This window comes from Vicugna pacos, chromosome 7 (assembly GCF_048564905.1).
Source record: "Vicugna pacos chromosome 7, VicPac4, whole genome shotgun sequence".
Lineage (NCBI taxonomy): Eukaryota > Metazoa > Chordata > Mammalia > Artiodactyla > Camelidae > Vicugna > Vicugna pacos.
The window spans coordinates 23,865,877-23,889,107 of record NC_132993.1 but is presented as its reverse complement, the minus strand read 5'-3'; the positions used below and the strand labels follow the sequence as shown (position 1 = coordinate 23,889,107).

The following is a 23,231-nucleotide window of genomic DNA, read 5'->3' as shown; positions in this document are numbered from 1 at the left end:
TTGACTTATCATAAGAATAATGATTAGAATACAGTGAGGCTTACTATTCTCTTGACAGAATATAACTGAGTTCCTACAATGTCTAGGTGTTAAGTTTAAAAAGGTGTAATATACAGTATATCTTTGTTTCATTTTTCTTCTCTACTAGATTGTAAGTTTCAGGAGGGAAGGATTTTGCTTGCTTCACGCATCGCTATACACCCATCACAAAGAATACTACTTGGCACATAGCAGGTGCTCATTAACTATTTATTTAATAAGTGGATAAATGAACTGCTTAGGCAGGAGAAAAATTCTCCTCTCAACCTGACCCCAGATTCTTTCCCAATGTATGTAGTGAAAAATTTAACCTCACTGGCCTTTGCCCTTGGTTTCTGAGAGGTAATCTCTAAGCCCTTGGAACATCAAGCCTCATTGGAGGGTCCCTGTTTGCCTGGAGACCTTGGGTCACATTAACATTGTGATTTAGAGCGGGGACTTTGGAGCATGTGGTGTTAACTTGACCGCTGGTAGGGCTGAAGACTGAGAGCAGTCACATGGGCAGCCAATCACGACTACCCAATAGCATGCCAACAAAAACTCTCAACACTAAGGCTTAGTTGAGTTTCCCTGGTTGGCAGTACCTCACGTGTACTGTTACACATCATTTCCAGGAAGGCAACACTATCCACTACTTTATGGGAAGCAAACAAATCAAGGTTCCATGTTTGAAACGTTCCTAGACTATGCCCTATGCACCTCTTCCCTTGATGATTAAAATCTGTATCCTTTACTGTAATAAATTGTAACAGTAAGAATAATAGCTTTCAGTAAGTCCTGTGAGTCTTTCTAGTGAATTATCAAAATGAAGGTTGGTCTTGAGGACCTCTTAACTTGAAACTGGTGTCAGAAGTAATGGGGGGGTTTGGGAATGCCCTAACTTAGAATAGTCAGAAAATGAAGGTGACCTTGTGGACAGCTCCGTAGCTTCACACAATATAACTAGCTCCCTATCAAAGTAATATTGTTCCCTCTAACATGAAATATAGAAGCTTAAAAAGCCCAATGAAATACCAATAGATAATGCCTGTGGGTGTGGCCACACTTCTGCCTTTGGCTCCCAGAGAACTTCTGCCTAGTATGGACAATAACTCTTTCCTCAAATTCTTATTTCTGAATTTTTCATTATTCAGATATTAAATTTTACAGTATCAAATTAAAAGAGAGATAAATACATAGACCATTTAAGATTTATGTACTTGTCTTTTATTTATTCTTCTGAGTTGCCTTAACTCTTCTCAGTAATCAAGTAAGCATAAATAAATATATTAAAATTCAAAAAAGTACTATCTTTTAATTAGAAATAGGTTCACTATCTCTGTTACTTACAGAATCCATAAGATAAGCTTCCAACACTCCTGTTCCATCATCAAGAGTAAATGTCATCACAAACACGTATTGGAGGGGTACAATACCTAGTACTAATATGAAGGAAAAAAAGGTGAAACCATATGAATCTCCTATTTCTTATAATCAAAGTAAAGAAAAAATTGCTTTATGATATTACATATGTTAATTTTGTTTACTAAGATAATTCAAGATAAAAAACTTATACATATATCTTTTTGTTCTCTAAAATATTAAGCTCATTTTAAAAGGTTCCTTTTGGAACATTACATTATACCAATATGGGGACAATGACTCACGAGCAATTGTATCTTTTTTTTGATTAAATATTAATATAGCATGTCTTTAAAATGAGTTGATCTCAATGGAAAACAAAAATTGATTTGTGAAAGACAATTCATTGCATGTTGGCTTTATGAAAGACAAAATTAAAGTACCAGAATGTTCTAAAAAAATAGCATGCAGTATAATATTTAGGATTTTGTAACATGTTTCTCTCCTTTGTATTGTAAGCAAAGGGATCACTTATTTTTTAAGAGCTATATGGTTGAATGAAATCAGAATCTGGGATTTCATAATTTGGTAAGATGAGAAAAAAGAAAGAAATTAAAGAGATACTTAATCATATGAAAATTTATAGGTAAAAATAAACATCTTATATTGTATCTGGAAATGGAAGACATTCAATAGGCTTAGAGAATGGAATATTGTCTTCCATTTGTGGAATTCATGTTCAAATAGGACTAACAAAGGAGGCAAGTAAGAAGAATAAATTAGGGCATACAGACATGAATTAGGGCATACAGACAGGAGAGAAATTGTTAATACAGAGGAAGTGAATTCTAAGATTCAAAAGATCTCAATAGGCATAAAATGCGAGCTAAAACCAAGAAGGAAGAACATAAAACCTATCCTGAGGGACCAACCACATAAGCAAACAAAGAACTACATTAAGTATCGGCTGAGGAGAAGAACAAGGCTGAAGCACACAGCAAGAAGCTCATGTGAAAGTAACCTGGAACCCCACTGGACCCCAAACAAAATATAAGATAGCAGTATCATGCAGCTGGATTAAAAGAGAGAGGAAACAAAACCAAGTATACAAATAAATATATCTATACAATAAGATTTTCAGGTAAGTAGAAGCAGTGTCCAATTTTAGGGAAATAAATGTTTTCTTCATACTCATGAATTGGCCAACATCTGCAGCCCTATTTTCAGCTGTAAGTGCCAAACTCTGAAAAGAGCATTGGTAAAATGGAATGTTTACTGAAGAGGAGAAATAAAATAGTAAGGAATGCAGTGAAATAGGAAAGGAAGTGAGGATGCCTGCTTGGAGAAACAGACTCAATGAAGGCTTGACAGATTACCTCCAAATGTACAGTCTGTCATCCTACAGAAGCAGGAACAGAAGTACCCTAATTCTAGTAGACAGAATGTGGCCCATGTTAAAATTATAGGCAAGCAGATTTTACCTCACTGTTAAGTACTGTACCTAAAAATTAAGGGACATGTTACCTTGCAGTGTAACGAGCCCCCTGTCACTGAAGAGTTTGAAGCCAAGGCTAGATGACCACAGTTAATAATGTGATATACAAAGATTCTTCTTGTTCCAGCTAAAAGCTTGTATTGGGTAAAAAGCTGTAATAGCAATCTCTAAAACCTTTTTCCATCCCAAGACACTATGAACTGTAGAGATTTTTCACAAGTTGTACTTATAACTACTGATTAATACTAAGATTACTGAACATTAAAGTGTAAATTAAAAATACTGGCAGATGCTTGAAAGTAAGCTTTTAAGTGTTTTGAGCATTTACTCTATACTTTTGTTATAACCACCACGAACGGTTTTGCTTAAGGAAAATTAAACTTTAGCTCAGCCTTTACTCTGGTTTTACTATACCTGCAAATACTGAAATATAATCAGTGAGATCACCTTATACAAGACAGCTACAATTATAGGACATAGAACTTTAGCCAACCTTCTGCCACAGAAGAAGGAATCCACGATCTTTTATCAACCAGGGAATTTAGATTTTGTATTGGTCTCAGATTAGAACATTGTTTACACCTGAAATTAATAAAAGCAAAAAAACAGTAAAAATAATTTATTATATTATAACTCATTTAATTATTATTTACCATTTTTGCTGTTCAAGCATGCAGTTTAAAAAGTGTATTATTAAACAAGAGCACCACACCTCCTATATTGTAATATGTATATTACAAACAGAATTATTAAAAAAAAAAGCTTCTTACAACAGAAGCAATCAAAAAAGAGTACGATTCAGAATAAACACCTGTACATTGAGAATCAGAGTGGTTCCAGATGCAGACTGTTAATTAATCTGGCTATTTTCCTATCTGGTAAAACAAAAAAGTTTAAAGAGACAATCTCTAAGGACTATTTCATTTTATGGCTCTGTGAACAGTATGTAACAGTGAAGGTCTTAATTAAACATAAACCAATAGGAGAAAAATTATTCTAACTAAAGAAGTCAGTACTAGTACATAGGGGAATCATAGTTTATGATACGTTATACTGTAGTTATCTTTTGTAATACAAACCAATATAACAGTATAAATATACTAAAATTGCACATCATTTAGTATAGGTATGTTTTACTTACCTACAAACATTTTAAATACAAGCAATTTTTATTTGCATTTATTATACTTTTTATTTACACTTTTTATTATATATTAACATTTAGAAGATGTTGATAAGAACGTATGCATGAATAAAAATATAAAAATAAACATTCAAAGATGCATGCAGACTTCTTTTCATCTGCAAGCTGGGGTAAAACAAAGGGTAACTATATTAAATGTTATCCTCTTCCATTCTTCTAATACATAGAAGTTTTTTTCTTTAACAGAAAAAGATAATCCAATAATGAGTATTATTGCCTTAAAATAAGGCTGCGATATTAAACTTTAGACATTGATAAAGTAAGTACACAAATTAAAAATTAAGGATAATAAGTAGAAATTAGAGAATCCATTATTTTCACAGTAGTACAAGAGGGAAAAGGAGAAAAATAACATTTTTATAAGTCAAGCCAATAGAAGAATGGAGATAAAAATTAGCAAAATAAAAAAAGGAGAGGACGGGAAATAAGAATAGCATGATAAGTGGAAAACAACACAAAATGTAGAAGTAAAACCTAAATGTATCAGTAATTAGCATATTTTAAACTCATCTATTAAAAAACTAAAATCTAGTCATAAGTATTTACTTATGAGACCTACTAAAATATAAGCCTGAATAGAATGTTTTTTTTTTCTTTTTGACTTCCAGTAAGTGAAGAATGGTCCAAAGTTTATAACTAATATTTGCTTTTCTGGTTCTAGACTGGCCAAGGTGACTGATACTAGGAAGGCAAGACAAAAAGAACAGAGGGAGAGGAGAGAGCGCAAATGAGTCAGGATGAGCTACACGCTCAGGTCCATGTCAGTGACCTCTTAAAAAGAAAAAAAAAAAAAGCCAGAATTTGATATTTGGGAGATGGAAAAGGAGAGGGATGGTATGACAAGATGTATTCTACAATCCAGGGTTTCTCAAAGCAGGGCACTACCAGGGTGACTGTTTCATCAAGCGGAAACAGATTCTATCTGCACTGCCTCCTTCCAAACCTGGACACCTGTTTCTAGTTCCTAATGGATTCTGGTATCTTCCAGTTTCTCAGTGGCAACTAACTTATAACTTTGTGGCACTGAAAATCTGGAGTTCAATCACTTAACTTTTACTAGGATGCAGCTCTGAACCTTTCTCTGTAACTAGTATGTAAATTCTTATGAAAGAAAATAAAGGAATATTTCAGCCTTTGGGGTAGCCTTACACCTAGCACACTGTAGGCACTCAATATATATGCCATCCAAAGAACAGATACATACCAAAAAATCTAGTACACATAAATTGGTACTCAGTAAGTATCCATTCACTATATAGTAACAAGTGAGATACTGACAGGCATATGTAGAATAGATAAACAAGATTAGACTGCATAGCACAGGGAAATATATACAAGATCTTGTGGTAGCTCACAGCAAAAAAAAAAAGTGACAATGAATATAGGTATGTTCATGTATAACTGAAAAATTGTGCTCCACACTGGAAATTGACACACTGTAAAGTGACTATCACTCAAAAAAAAAAGTAAAAAAAAAAAAATAAACAAGCAATAGATAAATAAAAATAAAAATTCCCCAAATTACCATTATTGAAAACATACCCATAGTGATGCATTTTCCTTTGTATAAGGAATGGTGCTGAAAGGTCGAGGACTTCCAGGTCTTCTGGGCCAGATCTCACAGGAATTACACTATGAAACTTGTTTGAGAGTTTACAGATTTCACTGAGTGTACCTCCTATTAAAAGAGAATAAATAAATCCTTCAAGTATTACAAGTATAGAATAGGCAAAAATGGAGTACCTATTAAGTACCACATGAGATATATATAATAAGACTAAAAGGACTAACAGAAAAAGGCAATGCATGCCATGAAGTTAAGACACTTCATACACTTATACATTTATTGTTAAAATAATTTGTAAACTTAGGATCTTATTCATTGATTAAAGAAAGCACTGAGCAAAAATGCTGAGACTTGAACAAAATATAAAGTTTGTAAAATATTAACCATAACTTTAAATTTGTACAAATTGCTCTTTATGCAAGGAACACTATGGTTCAAATGATCTAAAAGGAGTAAAGTTGGGAGCCATAAAATGACAGGATTCCTATTAAATTTGCTATATACTACTAGTATATAATAATAATTTGAACTAAATCTTTTCAGTTTGATGTGAGCAGACTGTGTAATATGAATTCATGTATAGTGTTTGTTCATTTTTTTTACTGTGAAAATCATCCCACTTACCCTAATGCTATGACAGGGTGGACATTAAAATCATGTTGGCTGAGAAGAAACAGCATGCTCAACGATGTACCATTATTAGAAAGCAGCATTACCAATGATAACACAAACCCACTGGTACCTTTCTTGGTGAACTTTTCACTTAGGTTGGTAATTCTTCCTCCCCAGGGAAAGAGAATATGATTTATAAAAGTGATTCTGTGCATTTCCTAAAATTTGTGTAAAATTTATAATGCTAAAATTCAATTGTGAGGGGAAGCGTTTCTGGCATAGCAGTGTAAGAATGTCCCAAAATACACTTTTCCATAACAGCAAAAATAATACTGGCAAAAACTGTCAAATTCAACGTTTTCAGAACTCTAGAAATCAACCAAAGGCTTTCAACAATCCACGGTGTGTTATTTTTTAAAAAGTGGCTAAATCTTGGTAAGAACACCAAACTCTGCTGTGTTTTAACTTGCCCAGCTCCCATACCTCCTCCTGCAGCTCTGCCATAGCTGGCAACCACAGTTCAGCCACATCATACTATAGTTAGATCCTAGCCTATGGTTAGAGTTATGATACTGAGAAATATGATAACATAAAAATAGCTCACATTTTGATGAAACCCTTTTAAAGTGCTTTCACATACACTCTCATTTGACTTTTTAAAAAGGCTCTGTAAGGTAAAGTGTTTTACATTGGATGGACTTACGTATCTAATAAATCTCTACTGAGAGCCAGTTATGTGCCAGGTGTACTACTCTAGTGCTGAAGACACGTAGATTAAAATAACATGTATCTGGACCTTAGAGAGTTTACATTCTAATATGGAAACAAATCTATAAACAGACAGTTGTAACACAAATATAATACAAGAAGAAAAGTGTTCTACTAGAAGTTCACGCGGTATGTAATTAGAACCACACAGATCTGCCTGATGCATCAGAAAAGCGCTTATGCACGCAGATGCTCATTAAATATTTTATAAGAATTGCCAAATAAAGGGAATTACTGAGTTCACTTCTGAAGATGTATTAGAACAGAAATTCTCAGTAGAATAGCAATGGAATGGCACAGAGAAATATACTGGGTTTAGGAATTGTCACCAGTTCAATATGACGGAGGGTGGGGTGGGAATTGAGGACGGGCAGGAGATGACACTGAAAGTTTGAGGGACGCCTGGTAATTACAGATAGGATTAGGAGCTAAGGGGATGTCTTTATTCAAGCTTCCTTTGGATCCTTAAGGCCAACTTGGCTTTAGCATAGACTCCGGTGGGGAGCAGCACAGCACAGAAGGACCCTAAGGCATATTTGACATCCTCTCTGTTGGCCCTACAAGGACAGTTCTTATAAAGCCTGACAAGATCATGGCTTTATTTTATTTTTAGGGCATATAAACAGTCTTACTCCATTTTTGCGTATGTGTGTGTCTCTGTCTTTCTGTTTTTATGTCTATCTCCTGGTACAGATTAAAATACTGCTAATGAAATATCACATTTCACTCAAAATGGCCAAGTTTTTAAAAGCATTGGTGTATAAAAGCACTGGTATGAGAGTAGGGGAACAGATAATCTCATATGCACTAAAGCATATGCATACTATGATAACTTTACCAGAAAGTTATTGGGCAACATTTACTTAATTCCTTGTATCTCCATAATTATACTTCATCTGGAGGGAGGCGAAGTTCATCACAGAGTTACTATGTCAAAAAACAGGACACAGTTAAGTTCCACCACTCACTACCTCTATTGAGAAAGACATTTATCTCCTCTGTGGTTCAGTTTTCTCATGTATAAAAAACAACTCACAACAGTACCAACTTCACAGTGATAATTAAATGAACTGATACATAGAAATTAATTAAAATACTTTCTGATACACTATAAATATATTAAAACGAGATGTTCATGAAAATAATACCAATGTTTATATACATGTATATTCACACATATATGTTATTTTCTAAAGTGACTGTTTTATAAATAGAAAAATATCAGCACTAAAAATGATCATAATCCATTGTAATAAAAATCAGTTCATTTACAAAATGAAACTGAAGTTTCTCTAATGAAAATTAAAGATGATGGTCTCCTATTATGGATTACTAGATATATATTAGATAAAATAAGCCAAAAGGATAAAATACAAAACCAAATTTGACTCAAAGTTTCATTCTTTTAAAATATGTCGTTATCTTTACTTGCTTTAAGGGTCCCTTCCTTGATTTAGCTCGAGATGACTTTCATGCTGTTTTTATGACACAAGAGTGACATCCAGAGGCCAAAATAATAGCAACTGTACGTAACAAGCAGCTTCCTGATTATTATTTGGCTCAATAATCACCTTGGATCCCATTAAGATTACATGTACAAATCCAACAAGATAGACAAATGCAAACACTTGAATTTAATGTATAATTTCAAAATGTCTTTCAGATAAACATATACATACTTGTACGTATGTATCTGAATCTAGTTGTTATATGTAATATATTACACTGTTTGAAATTTAAATGAACACTGCTTTGACTTTGTATGTCCTAGGCTGCCCCTAAAATATATTTAACAATAATTAACCAGAGAAAGACACAAGCAAAAGCCGTATTCTAATAAAACAGTAACTTAAATATCATACCTTCTATCAAAATTAGACAGTTATTTGAAAATGGGAGAATATCATTATTTTTCACAAAATGAACAGCTACTTTTCGTTCTCCTTGATCTTTAGTGGTCCAGATTTTTGAATCATATAATGATGTGTTTTGTAGTTTGATATCTGGGGTTTTGGTTGCACCCTCTTGCAAAATTTTATCCAAATCACCCTCATGTGGAACTTCTTGCCTAAAATAAACAAAGAAATAACACAAAAACAACTGGTATAAACTTGCAAGGTCAAATTTAACAAATGATCCAATAAAAATTTTGTTCATATGCCTTTGAGGCAGCTACTTACTTTAAAATCTGGAGACAATTCACTTTGCAGATTAAGTGTCTCTTATTCAACAGAAAGATATCTGATGATATTACATGGCTAATTAGACCCATACTATAATTACATTGGCCACCAGCAATTTCCTTGCCTGGTTTGGTGATACCAAGGTTACTTATAATTATTTCTAGAACTAAACTGTTCTCTGTAAGGAATGCTAAACCTTCTAGCAGGAGATCCCTGTCTTCACTCAAGATAAACATCCACTTACCATTTAAATTATCTCACTTTCATAGGGTACCTACTAATATTCCTTTTGATTTCTTTTAATCTAGAATAATAATTTTTAAAAGTCATATGGTAAAGTATGATACAGTAGAAACAGCATAATTTGCAATCAAAAGGTTTGTGTCCTTGTCCTGGTTCTGTCACCAATCAGCTGTGTAACTAGGTGAAACCTCTTAACTTTTCTGAGATGATTTCCATAGTTGCTTAAAAAAATGATCATAAAGGGTGGTTTTGTTTGGCAAAGCTATGTGTTTTTGCTAATTATAACTTGATAATACTTCAAGAACTACCTAATATCTGTACTTATATTTTAATTCCAAATACCAATTCAAGCCCAAATGGGTGGAAGACAGTCTCCCATTTTATATAAGGAGATCTGATGATCAAAAATCTGCACAGCAGTATTACACTTAGATTCTGGAGGGAAAATATATATACATTAGTGTACACAGAAGCACCCACAAACAACAGACACCTACAAATATGACAGAGATGTATATATATTTATGTATTACATATTTAGAGGGAAGATAGTCAAATTGCATAAAAAAGAGGAAGAGGGATTAAAAATAATTTTCAGAATATATCTTGAGCTAATAAGTACATATTTATACTAATGTCCTAAAATTTATTTATTTATGTAATAATTGATGTTCAGAAAAAAGACTGAGGAACTGAGAAATCCTCAATTACTAACAAAAGTTTAAATTACATTCACTATATTGTAGTTATTAAGCAGGACAGAAATATTTCCAGCAAGGCTTTCTGTATCACTTAATTAGAAATTTCAACTACCCAGAATTATTCTCTATTTAACAATTTTAGTTAGTAATGGTTCACTTTCAAGAAGATTTGGAACAAATGAGAAAGTCTCCCCAAATATCTTCATAGTTTATTATGTGTTTGCATTTAACCAGAGCTACTAAGTTGAATTCCAGATCTGAAAACAGCACCTCCTTTTATGTATTACTACTAATAAATATCAGAAGGATTTATTACAAATTAGTATTTTCTCTTAAAAACATGATCATTCTTTCAAAATACAATACATTAAACTATCATTCACTCATTGCCAGGACTTAAACTGATACATAAGAAAACATAAATACACAAATTTTAATAAGTGAAAACTTCTGTTCTATAATGGAAAATACTCACAGTGAATGACACTTAGGACAAGAAAGTTTAACAGACTGACAGAGCCTTCTGGGCTTATACGACCTCAGTTTTGCTCGGATGCGGTACTGTTGGGGAGCTTTTTGTTTCAGAATAGCACAGAGTGGCGTTTTCTCCAAATATTGATGATCTGTAAGCACTACAAGGAATTGTTAGATTAAGTCAGAGAAATCTACAAGAATGTAAGTATATCCACGACATGAGTCCCCCTGAAGCAAATATACACATTAAGATGTAATTAAGTTTTATTCATTGCATTTCTGGTGTAGAAAGCCTACTGTGTAAGTGATACTGTGGCCTTCTCAGTGCATCACATCAGTGTTTCATTCCTGGGGATGTTAACTCTGCTCAGCTGGTGAAGGTGCTGTTTAGCAGTTATCTCCACTATACACTTATTGTTTCCCCCTTTAAAACTAGTAAGTACTTGGAAAAACATAAATATCCCAGTTCATTAAACATTTAGGATTCTGCTCATTTAGGATCCATTGATGATTGACAACTAAATAAATTATTACTATCATGATTAAAAAATGGCGTTTTTTTACCCCCAACTTCATTATTTCATTTATTAGTTGCCATTCTGTTTTAAATAACAGTTTTCCATTCAATTTCATTTATTTATTTGTTTTGTTCTTTTTATTTATTATCCATACGGACTAATAGATTCCTACTTTATTCAATCAGTTCTATCCCATCACCAGTATTTTTTATTTTGATACTCAAATTGTACCAGATTTGACATGTGCCATCATTACCTGAAAACTTCTTTACTTTCTGGCACAAGATGTTCCACAATCATCTTGTAATTCTCCTGTCCCAACCCTGGAATCTGCTATTTCTTCAAGGAGTCCTTTTAATTGGGGATATTATTTATAAACGAAGACCTGTACACGAGGTGTGCTCATTGCTACTGGGGGCCATTGCTTCTACAGCCTTTCACTGACACAGCTGGGGTGCATACGCACACACGTTCATACCTATACTTATACACAGGCACCTCTATGTGTATGTACGAATATGTACACACGTGCACCAGTAAGTACAAAGTGTGAAGTGATTAAAGTTAATGTCATATAAGATACTTCACATTATAAAACTAAAAATAAACCCCACTGTACTGTAGGGCAGAACTACATTTTATAAACTTATAGATATAAGGTCAGATTTATTATGCTCATTGTTATGCCCATTTTTCAAAAATGAAACATGGTCTTCTTACCTGTAGCTGATAGTTGCTGACATCTTTCTACCTCATATAGTGATACTGATCCAGAGCCTTAATTAGGAAGAAGGGAAGAAGAATTACAATTTTAAAATCCATTAAAAATTCAATGTGGCATTGAAAACTATAAAACATTACTGAGAGAAACTGAAGAAGATCTAATGGAGTGAAGTCATTTGTTCATAGATTGGAAGGTTCAATATTGTTAAGAGCTGATATTATCATCCCAAATTGATCTGTAGATTCACTATAATCCTAGTTAAAATTGCAGAGGCTTTATTATAGAAAGAGACAAGCAGGGTCTATTATTTAAGTGGAAATGCAAAGAATCTAGAATCTAGAATCTAATCTCAAAAAAGAACAAACCTGGAGGACTTTTATGACTTCAAGATTTACTATAAGGCTATAGTAATCAAGAGAATATGGTGTTGACATAAAGATTGACAATATTAACAGAATTAGAAAGTCCAGAACTAAACCACATTTACACAGTCATTTGATTTTTGATAAAGGAGGCAAAGCAATCCAAAGGGAAAGCAAAATTTTTTTCAACAAATGGTTCTGCAACAACTGGAAATTTGTATGAGGGGAAACAAATGTTTATTTCACACCATACTACTAAATACTGAATGGAAAGCAAAGAAGTAAATCCACACTTATACTCATTTGATTTTAACAAAGACACTAAAGCCAACTTAAAAAAAAAAAGATTCTGCAACTGGAAATCTGTATTTTTAAAAAGTCTACATCATACCATACTAGGCATTAAAAAGAAATAAACTACTGATACATGCACAACACGCATGAATCTCAAAAACAAACTGTATGTACAGGAGTACATAATATAAAATTATTCCATTTACATGAAGTTCTAGAAGAGGCACAATTAATCTATGGTGGAAAAATGAACTTCTGGGGTAGAGCTAGGGGTGAAGATTGTTTGGGAAAGAGCATGAGGGAGTTTTCTGCGAAAAGTAATGGACTTGATGTTAAGAGCGATTTAGGTTACACAGGTTCATATATTAGTCAAAACTCAAGTTCCCCATTTCACTGAGTATAATTTACCTCAGTGATAAAAGAATAAAAAAGAATTCTAAACAAATACTGAACTCTAGTTGATGATGTTCATTCATTGAAGTGTTTAGGAGGTGTACTTTAGTCTGCAAATTACTTTGAAATATTTCAAAAAAGATGGATTGATGGATTAAAAAAGAGAGAGACATGACAGATCAAAGAGAGTAAAATGTTAATTGGAGAATCTAGGTGGTGGGTATATGAGTGTTGACTGTACAATTATTTCAACTTTCCTGTGACATGTACTACTTTTGTAATTTAAAAATAATCAGAAAAACCTTTAAAAAGGAAAAAAGAGATTTTAAAAAATATAATTACAAATTACACTGTCTCCAAAAGATTGTCAGTTGAAGTAAATTGGCCTCCTAATGGTTGCTCAAGAAATCACGGATCACCAAGGTGCTAGGAAATATGAAGAATTTAAAGAAGAGAAAATGAAGAAATAAACTTATGTACAAAAAATCAAATAGCACACATTTGAATCTGACTGACTTTGCCATCAGGTAATAGCTAACTCAGCTGGGGCAAATTATATGAACCCCATCACTCAAAGCCTCAGCTTACTTTCTATAAGAGGGAGGAATAATATCAACCTCATAGGAGTGCAGTTAGGATTAAATGATAATGACTGTGGCACTTACTAAATGCCTATCAATCCACACACGTTAATGCTTATCATTACTGGTATAGAAAGAGAGTAAATACTCAAAAAGGATCACAGAAGGGAAAGGAGTTAGGTTGTTAGGAAAAAAAAAAAAGAAACACGACATAGATTTTAGGTCTCAGAATGTACAAGCAAATATTAAGACAAAGTGAAAAAGGAAGAAACCTCACAGAGTGTTTTAAATTTTAGATTTGAATAGTCATCTATTCAGGTAGATGATAACATAAATACACAAGTAATTGTTTGCTAATGTTTTGCAATTAGGTACTTGATTAACTCAATAATTAAGACTTGGAACTCTAAGGTATGTGTGATAAAAAACATGTGGGGAATTTGAAATAAAGCAGCAAAGACAACCTTTGTTCCTTTTAGAAACTGATAAGCAAAGTACTTGGCTAGGAAATTAATACAGATTTTTAGTAAACATATATACATACATATCAATATATATACATAAATACTACACATATCACAAATCAAGTAATTCCTACCACCCCAATTTTAAAAATGTAAATATTTAATTAAGGGAGGAATAATGTTTACCTTTGCCTAGGACACTGATAAAAGATTTAGCATGTTCCTTTACAAGAAATATGGATTTGCCAAAAAAGAGAGAGACAAACAGAAACGGGAAATTATTTAAAAAAGAGAATTTATATTGATAAAGCCATTTTACTTAACAGTGACTAAACTGGCAACATTAAAAATTGTTCTTACTTATTAGGAGTATGGGATTAATAGATATATATCACTATATATAAAAGAAACAACAAGGATTTATCATTGTATGGCACATGGATCTATATTCAACATCTTGCAATAACTATAATGGAAAAGAATTTGAAGCTGTACACCTGAAACTAACATAATATTGTAAATCAGCTACAGTTTAATAAATAAAATAAAAATGTAAGAATTGTCCTTACTTGAAATGTTTGAAAAGCTGTCCTCATGTTCTGATTGACAGATACCACCAAAAGACTGATTGGCTGGCAAATCTGCAGATTCTAAAACCCTGTAAGTGAAAGGATATAATTTTAAATTTCAAAAAACAGTCAAGTAATGGTCAGTTTAACTCTACCCATAGGAACCAAGAGCTCACTGATACTGTACAGAAAATTGTCTGTGCGTGTATGCATTCCTCATCTATACCTATGATCAGATTATCAGAGGGTTCCAAGAGATCCTCAAATTGATCAAACCTAACTCTAGAAAGATAAAAGTGGAACAGTGGGATGATGAAATACTGCAAACAAATAAGCTGGGTGCTTAATGGATGACATTCTAGGTCAGAACAATCTCATTCTAGACTCAAGCACTGCTATGTATTGCACTATGAGAAAGTAGGGAAACTGATACAAGATTATTAAAATGGCTAATTAATTTACTATGTTAGTCATATTGATTTCAGTATATTAAAACCTGGAAAATAGGTACGTCATTTCAATTTACTGAATAGGATACTTTCTATATCTCTTCGAAGATATGCAGGAAACATTTGCTATTTCTCTAGAATACTGGTCAAAGAGTTTCTATACACAATGACTAACAGTAATACTTCAGGAAAAAGTTTTAAAAAAAAAACTTTAAAAGTTTACTTCATGTAAAAGTTTTAAAAATATGATACACTGAAACATTTGTGTTATCTATTTTATCAGTTATACACACTTTAGAAAGGCAGTATTTTTTTCATGGAGGATCAAGTCTGTTTGCTTCCTAGATATATGTATCAAGTTTCCCAAACTTTAGCTAAGCTCCAGTTTCCACTGTTTGTTGATGTACCTGGAGAATGTGGCAAATGGTACAAGACAATAAATGCAAAGAGTAGACGTAAGAGCACAAGTAACTACTGGAAAACTAGCTCTGCTACTGTTAAGCTACTTGAACCCAAAATCATCACTTGATTTGTTTCATTTGGTTCATCTATTAAAATAAAATGGGTAATGGCATGGAAGACTCTGAGGATCCATTACAAGGTACCTATTAGATCCCCCCACCCCACTCCAGAATATTTTCTTAGAAATCAGCTTAATTAATACCTTATTTACAATTTCTAAATAGGTATATAATACACTTACTTTTTCAGTTGATCCACATCTGAGTTACTTTCTGGCAACACTCTGATTCCCCGACCATAACTGGTGCCTCCATGGAGATGAAACTCTAGGGCTAAAAATGTTGCCATGTTTTCAGAATTGACTGACTGAAGCTTGGTATGGAGGCTATAAATTCTAAGAAAGCTCCCAACCTAAAAACAGATTATTATTTAGAAAATGGAGAAAAATGAAACAATTTCTGGCACTTGCAATATTTAACAACCAATTTGGGGCACTGACCAATCACCAGGGGTGTTGTTGACTCATCAGAAAGGATACTGGTAAGTTATACTAGTGTATAATGAATATGCCCCAAGGACACTATATCAAAACCAAAATGTGTATGTACACATATATATGCATATGTATCTATTTTTTCAAATGTAAAGACATATTTACATTTTAGAGATATTAAAGTGTAAAATAAGATTGAGTCTTAGCATTGGTAAAATATAGTAGTTTAGAAATCTATTTGATTAAAGTTTCTGAAAATAACCTACCTTAAGTAATTTAAGGTAAGAGTTAATTAAGTATGATCACTAAAACACTCTCAATTATGAGAATACTAGGAAATATTTTTAAATGTGCAGCTATATCAAAATAATAAAGTCCTATTCCACAAGTTCTATGGAAAGAAAACTTTTATAATAATTTGTGTCTGTACACCACAATGTGAAACACATTCTATGAGTTCAAATATGGAATTAACCCAATTATAGTTTTGAACTAAATGTCTTACAGTTAATTTTAGATGTTTTGCTAAATTTATTAGTCTTAAAATATCTTTAATTACAGAGTATTTAATATTCTTTTAATGTACAAGACTTAAAAAAGAATCAGATGCAGAGTATTTATCAAAGGAACAAACATCTACTCAAAGGAAGCTATATAACCTAAAGTCACATTTATTTTTGTGAAGAGTTATAAAGAAAAGGAATTACCAACTAGGAAATTTAATTCATTTGCATAAAGCAGCTCTCCTGACCACTGATGACTATGGGTCTACCATTCTCCTTTTTTCCTACAAGGTCAAGATTGTGTAACAGTAGTGAGATTCTGTTTAACAGAAAAGCTATATATGGGGGAATATAAAGAAAAATGGGGTAGTAAACCAACTTCCCACCTCTGCTTATTGCTGTTTAGTTCATTGTGTTTCTCCTTATCACCCTCTGAATTTGATGGAGAGAAATGGGGGTGTGGAATAAAGGGGAAAAACACACACTTCTGGATGCTACTTGTTCATTCTCAAGGCTCTTTTTCCCATCCAATCATGGGTTTTGTAGAGAGGAAGTAAGGCATTTAGTCTCTTCCTCTCTGACTTCTTCCATTGACACACAGCAGGGGAGCAGGGTGAATAGAGTCAGAGTAGGAAAACACACACACACACACACAAAAGATGACAAAACTGATTTTCCTCATGGTCTCCAGACTAAGATGCTGGAAGAAAACATAAAACACTCTATTTCTATTTACTTTTATCTCATTCTTTTTGAACATTTATTACTCTGTGATTCTTTTTAATATACAGAATGTACTAGTACAGTACATGTATATAATTACAAAGAACTTAAAGAAGGCTAAACAGAAGGAGAAAGATACCATATTCATAAATGAAAAGCTTCAGCATTATATAAAGATAATTTCCTGCCAATCAATTATTCTTTAAAATGCAATTGCTATCAAAATCTCCAGTGCCTTTCATGGAATTGTAAAAAACTGATGTGAAAATGCATATGGAAGTGAATAGTTGAGTTTGTTTTGAAGACTCAACTGGCAGTGAGGGCTTAACCTATGAAATGTCATTTAAAAATGAAGAGAATAATAATTAAGACAGTCTGGTGTTAATGCAGACACATGTATGAACATGGACAAATTTTAAAAATATAATGTCAAAGGAAAAAAGCAAATTATAGAATGATACATAGTACATGCATCTTTTAGAAAAAAAGCCACAAAATACAAGCATAATAAATATGGGTGTACACAGCTACATGTTAAGATAAATAAAAAGGATACTGGGGAGCAAAAAATTAGAAGTAACAGAGGTACAAATAAGATTTCACATGTAGAGTTTTATTTCTTGAAATAAAAAGTACTTGAAATATGTGTGCAAGACATTTAGAAATGTTAAGTTTGGATGAGAGACACATGGGTGTTTGTTATACTATCTTCTCTACTATTGTATCGCATAATAAAATAAAATTATATTTTAAAGAAAAAGAGAGAATTTATTTATATAGATAGGCTATAAAGATGACATTGTTATTTCCAGAAATTCCTTCTGGAGGCAGCATTGTATTTTTTTTTAAGCTTGCTAAATATACTATAAAATGTGCCAGATGCTCTATTATAATAGACAAATATATAACAGATAGTCTTGTCAGTAATGTGATAAGATTCCAAAAATACCACTGAGGGAGTTAAAACCAAAAAATTATAAAAGATACCTTTAAAAATTGGTATAAAAGCCCATTTAGTATAGAAACAATAAAAATTAACCAAAGTAAACTGCCTATTAAGAAATCACTACTCCTTTAGAAATAATTTAAATATTTCTTATAAACTTTGAAAAATTTCCCTTTAGGTTTAACATTTCAATGACTGATATATGTCTAAAAATAAACAAAATAGAGTTCTTGGGTCACTGAATGCCAAACATAATTATAACTATGTATGTTTTATAACTGCTTTTAATTTGTATCAGAATAAGTATGGGGATTGAAAATATACTGCTTTTATTCGCAGATAGAAGGTTTGAAATGTCTGTGTGTGTGTGTGTATGTGTGTGTGTGTAAAATGTTTAGGAAATGAGGTTATTAACTTACTTAAAAAGCAAGGTTTAGAAAAAAATGTTAAGAGTAACTTAGCTGTAAAATTTATTGTATACAGAATTCAGTTATAACGTACTGTATAATTGCTTTAACTGTTCTCTTTATTTAAAAAACACATTTTTTCTTGTTCCTGTACAATAACAACACATGTGTTCCACGCATTTCAATATAAATATGCAATTTTAAGCAGTTCTCTTCAAGTATCAATAAGAATTTATGTGTATCAATATCGTCTGACTGGGGACTTCTTAAATTAGTATGAAATTGTTGATATAGAGGTTCCCTCAGAACAAATAAAATGTGGTGTCAATGTACATTAAAAAGCCTACAGTTATATTACTTATTCATACATATGCTTTTCATTTTTCTATTACATTGCAGATAAATATGACATATCTTTAAAAAATTAATTGCCCTACATTTTCTTAAGTACATGTGCTCACAGCACCCTCTAGTGGGTGAGATAAAACAGACAAAAAGAAAATGGAAAAAAAAAATCTGAAAAAAATTCACAGCACTCAGTGATTCCATTCATTCATCAGCAGACATTATTTACTCCATCCCTACTGTACAGAAAGCACTGTGACAGATGCTGTTCAGGACCTGGACAAGGAAATCAGGACAAAACAGGGGAACAGAAAGGTCTATCTGAACTACTTAAAATTGCATATTTATATTGAAATGCATGGAACACATGTGTTGTTATTGTATAGGAACAAGAAAAAAAATGTGTTTTTTAAATAAAAAGAACAGTTAAAGCAATTATACGGTACGTTATAACTAAATTCTGTATACAATAAATTTTACATGGGGGGAACAAGAGGGAATTAAATAGTAAAAGTAGAATTTAAAATGTAAATCTTTTTCATTCATAAGTATTGTATTTTATTGTATTGTACTATCTGTATTTTAAAGACTTTAGAATTGGCTTTACCATCACATTTATTTTTGAAACAAACTCATCAATGTAGATAAAATCAGGGAAAAGAATCAAAAATATATCTCCAATAATCAATTTTCTCCGATATGAAAGGCATGAACACATTCAAAAAAGGACAAACGTGTGCAGTTATCACCTTCCTTCACTCAGACTTTAACTTAATTTATTGATTTGAGTTGGGTGGGCTTATTTGTAACACAGTGTGCAAGCGGAAATGTTTCTTTCTCCAAGAATACTTATTTGCAAAGGGAAACTGGGCACTAAAATTCAGATCTAAAAAACTGCAACTCACTTTCACTGTTCTCTTCCTATAAGCAGGCTGTATAACTGCTTAAAGTAGGCTGGAAGCTATCTCCAGTAAAGGAAATCATTTCTTCATACTGCTTAAGAGGATTGGCTCTGGAAACAGATGTCGTACATTTAAATACTGGCTTCACCCAAGTAGCTGTGAAATCTTGGGCTTAACCCCTGAGTGCCTCAGTTTTCTCATTCGTAAAACAGAAATGATGATAGCACCTATTGTACAAGCACTAAACACATATGAAGTGCTCAACAAATGTTATTATTATCATCATTTGATTAATGATACCATTCTTTGCTAGAAAAACACTTGCTAATATAAGATATAGGAAAATGAAAAAAATTGCTTAAAATGTTATTAATAAGCAAGAAATGCTGTGACTAAACAGTGTGCTTTTAGCTAGAACACTATCTCAAAAAAGAGTGGGCAAATTCTAATAAACTGTATGGTTACACACACAGACACATAATTTGTAAGGTATTTCAGAAGTGGATTAACAATTTCTTAAACTAATCAGTACAAAGTTACAGACTGGATTTTATCAAACCCAATTAACAAAACTTATCATTTAAGTTTACAAATATTGTATGCATCCTATGTCATTTTAAAAAAGTGTATCTTATAGAATCAAATTTTTCTTCCTTACTTCCATAATAAAATTGGGCACAGCTTTTAAGATATTCAGGAGAAGATATTCTTTAATTTAAAAAAGCTGTTCAAGCCATTATAATCTAATATATCTTCTAATAATTTATTTTAAATACACACTTTACAAATTAAAAGTTAAAGACAAAATAAATTTGGATTTAATTTCTAGATCTCAAATATTATCTCACATGTGATTTACTCTAAAATTTATAAAATACAAGAAAGCAAACATGCTTGCTACTCAACATTACCTTCAGAGATTTGGCCACTGGAACATGGTTATCATAGACTAAAATGTCTATTGTCAGATTCTGCAGCCGTTGGATGTGACTTAAATCACCTTCAAGAACAAAGTCTTGTATTAAGACTCTCCAAGATGGGAATGGGGTCCTGGTGCCATCCCATACCTGCAAGAGGTAGAGCAAAGTTTAGGATCTTTTTGGGAAACCAGGGAGGCTAAAAGAGTTTTATTTGCTGGTAATGTAACTTAAAAGTACCTAAATGTATTCCCCAAATATCTGGTAACCTTTAAATATGATGTATATTCTTTCCTGATTACAAAAGGACTATGTATGTATAGGTAATGAATAAAATTATAAGGAAAAAAATTCAAACTGCTATGAGTTTAGAAAAATATTAACATATTGTTGAATTTACTTTTATCTTTTTTCTTCTGTGTGTGTATAATACATGTCTTTTTTTTTTTTTTCACCAAACTGGCATTATATTGTGCTTTGAATTTCTCATTTTTGGACACTTTTTCAGGCAATTTAAATATTCTTCTAAAATAGAATTTTCAATGGCTTCACATTATTTTATGGCATAGATGCACACAAATTTATTAAACCAATCCCTTTATTGGCCATTTAAGTTGTTTCAAATTTTTTGCTATTTTAAATAACTTAGTAATTACCATCTTGTATATAAACCTTTATAAGTACCTTTGCTAATTTTCTTAAATACAAATTCCTAGCTTTTAGGGAACTAATCTAACCTTTGCATATTCTTCTACTTTGTTCTGATTTGGAAAAGGCCTTTGAAAGTACAGATATCGGTACTTTGTTTATGTTAGATGTTATGAACATGAATGACAATCACAGGTGCTGGAAAAGGAAGTTCAGGTATTTCTCACATGAAATCTTGTTTTACATTCATCAAGACTTTGAAAGATCTTTTGTTCAATTATATATTCTATTTATTCATGACATGTAAAAAAGCTGTATTTAACTAATATTTTAAACCAGTTATATCACTCATTGAATAATTTTATTAATCCAAATGGCTTTTTAGTTAATCGTTGGGGCTTTTGTATGTGATGAGTACTGATGTTTATCTTTCTTTTAAAAGAGTTAAATCTCTCACTTCTTTTCCTTATTTTAGTGAATTTCCTGAACAACATTATATAACAGAGAAAATAGTAGAAATATTTTTTTCTTGTTCCTGGCATTACTGACTCCAGAATTCCAACACTAAATATTTGTTTGTGTACCTTACAATAGAAATTGTTTACTATGTTAAGGAGGCATACTTCTAATTTTGTTTTGCTAAACATTTTCATAAATATTTTTAACATCCATGGAAATGACTACATAATTTTTAATATTAATGGAGATGACTAGAATTTTCCTGAAATTAAGCTATTCTGAATTTTCCTGAAATTAAGCTATTTGTAAAATCAAACTGTGCTGGGTTATAATATATATATCCCCCACATATGTAAATATATCTCTGTATCATTCCTAATTCAGAAAAATTTTTCTTGTCTTTTTAAAAATCAGAATAAAACTTTGTTTTTTAAACCTTTGAACTTATTTATCAAGTCTATCTTTTTCTACTTTTTAAAAAAACCATTAAGTATATAAATTCCTACATACCTTACTGTTAGGAAACAGATACTTTCATACATGGCTAGGAGCTGTTTAAAGAAGCATTAACCTCCATGGAGGGTAATTTAGCAAGAGCTATCAAAATTTCAAATGCACATACTCGAATCAGCAACTCTATTTGTAGCAATTTATCTTCACAGCTCTATGAGCACATATGTGAAATGACGAATGTTTAAGTCAATCTTCTAAATGCAAGAACAAGATGCAAGATACAGTAAACTATGCTACACCTCCATATGACAAAAAAAAAAAAAAAAAACAGCTGAGCAGTGTTCCCCTCCTAATTCAAGACCATCTGGAACTTGTGAATGCATTGGAAACAGTGTCTCTGCAGATGTTATTAGTTAAGATGGGGTTACAGTGGATTATGATGTGCCCTGAATCCAACACAACTGGTGTCCTCACAAGAGGAAAATTTGGACTTAAAGACACAAAGAGAAGAAGGTCATTTGACAACAGGGACTGAAGTGATGCACTGGGTAAGCCAAAGAATGCCAAGGATTGCCAACAACCACCAGAAGCTAGGAGGAGGGAAGGAAGGATTCTTCCTGAGAAGCTTTGGAGGGAGCATGGTCCTGACAACACCTTAACTGTGAGCTTTCAGAAGTGAGAAGAATACATTTATGTTATTTGAAGCCACCCAGTTTGTGGTAATTTGTGATGGCAGCCCTAGGAAACATGTAAGGAACTTTTTAGGTGGTGTTGTAGAAAAATCTCTATGATAAAATTAAGTAAAAACAAGCAACTGCAGAGTAATGTATGTAATATGCTATCATGTGTACACAAGAAGAGACAAAAGAATATGTACTGTATATGAACTAAAATAGGTCTGACAAGATACTCAAGAAATTTGCTTCAGTGAGAGATGTTGAGATGGAGAGACCAACAAGATGGGGACAAGACAGGAAGTTGAGGTGAGAAAC

The 23,231-nt window shown here is 32.3% G+C and overlaps 1 protein-coding gene across 5 annotated transcripts in view; it reads right to left on the bottom strand.

Moving 5' to 3' along the window:
• The window catches only part of POT1 (protection of telomeres 1), a 76,440-nt gene that overhangs the window by 4,550 nt on the left and 48,659 nt on the right, over window positions 1-23,231 (bottom strand). For all 5 annotated transcript variants that reach the window (XM_072964564.1, XM_072964563.1, XM_072964565.1 and 2 more), the window contains 9 exons: window positions 20,674-20,829; window positions 15,685-15,854; window positions 14,533-14,621; window positions 11,866-11,922; window positions 10,629-10,785; window positions 8,889-9,094; window positions 5,622-5,757; window positions 3,369-3,457; window positions 1,369-1,460 (listed from right to left, as the gene is read on the bottom strand). In XM_072964564.1, coding sequence (XP_072820665.1) covers window positions 1,369-1,460; window positions 3,369-3,457; window positions 5,622-5,757; window positions 8,889-9,094; window positions 10,629-10,785; window positions 11,866-11,922; window positions 14,533-14,621; window positions 15,685-15,854; window positions 20,674-20,829 — 1,152 coding nt within the window. The remainder of the gene's footprint in view (window positions 1-1,368; window positions 1,461-3,368; window positions 3,458-5,621; window positions 5,758-8,888; window positions 9,095-10,628; window positions 10,786-11,865; window positions 11,923-14,532; window positions 14,622-15,684; window positions 15,855-20,673; window positions 20,830-23,231) is intronic.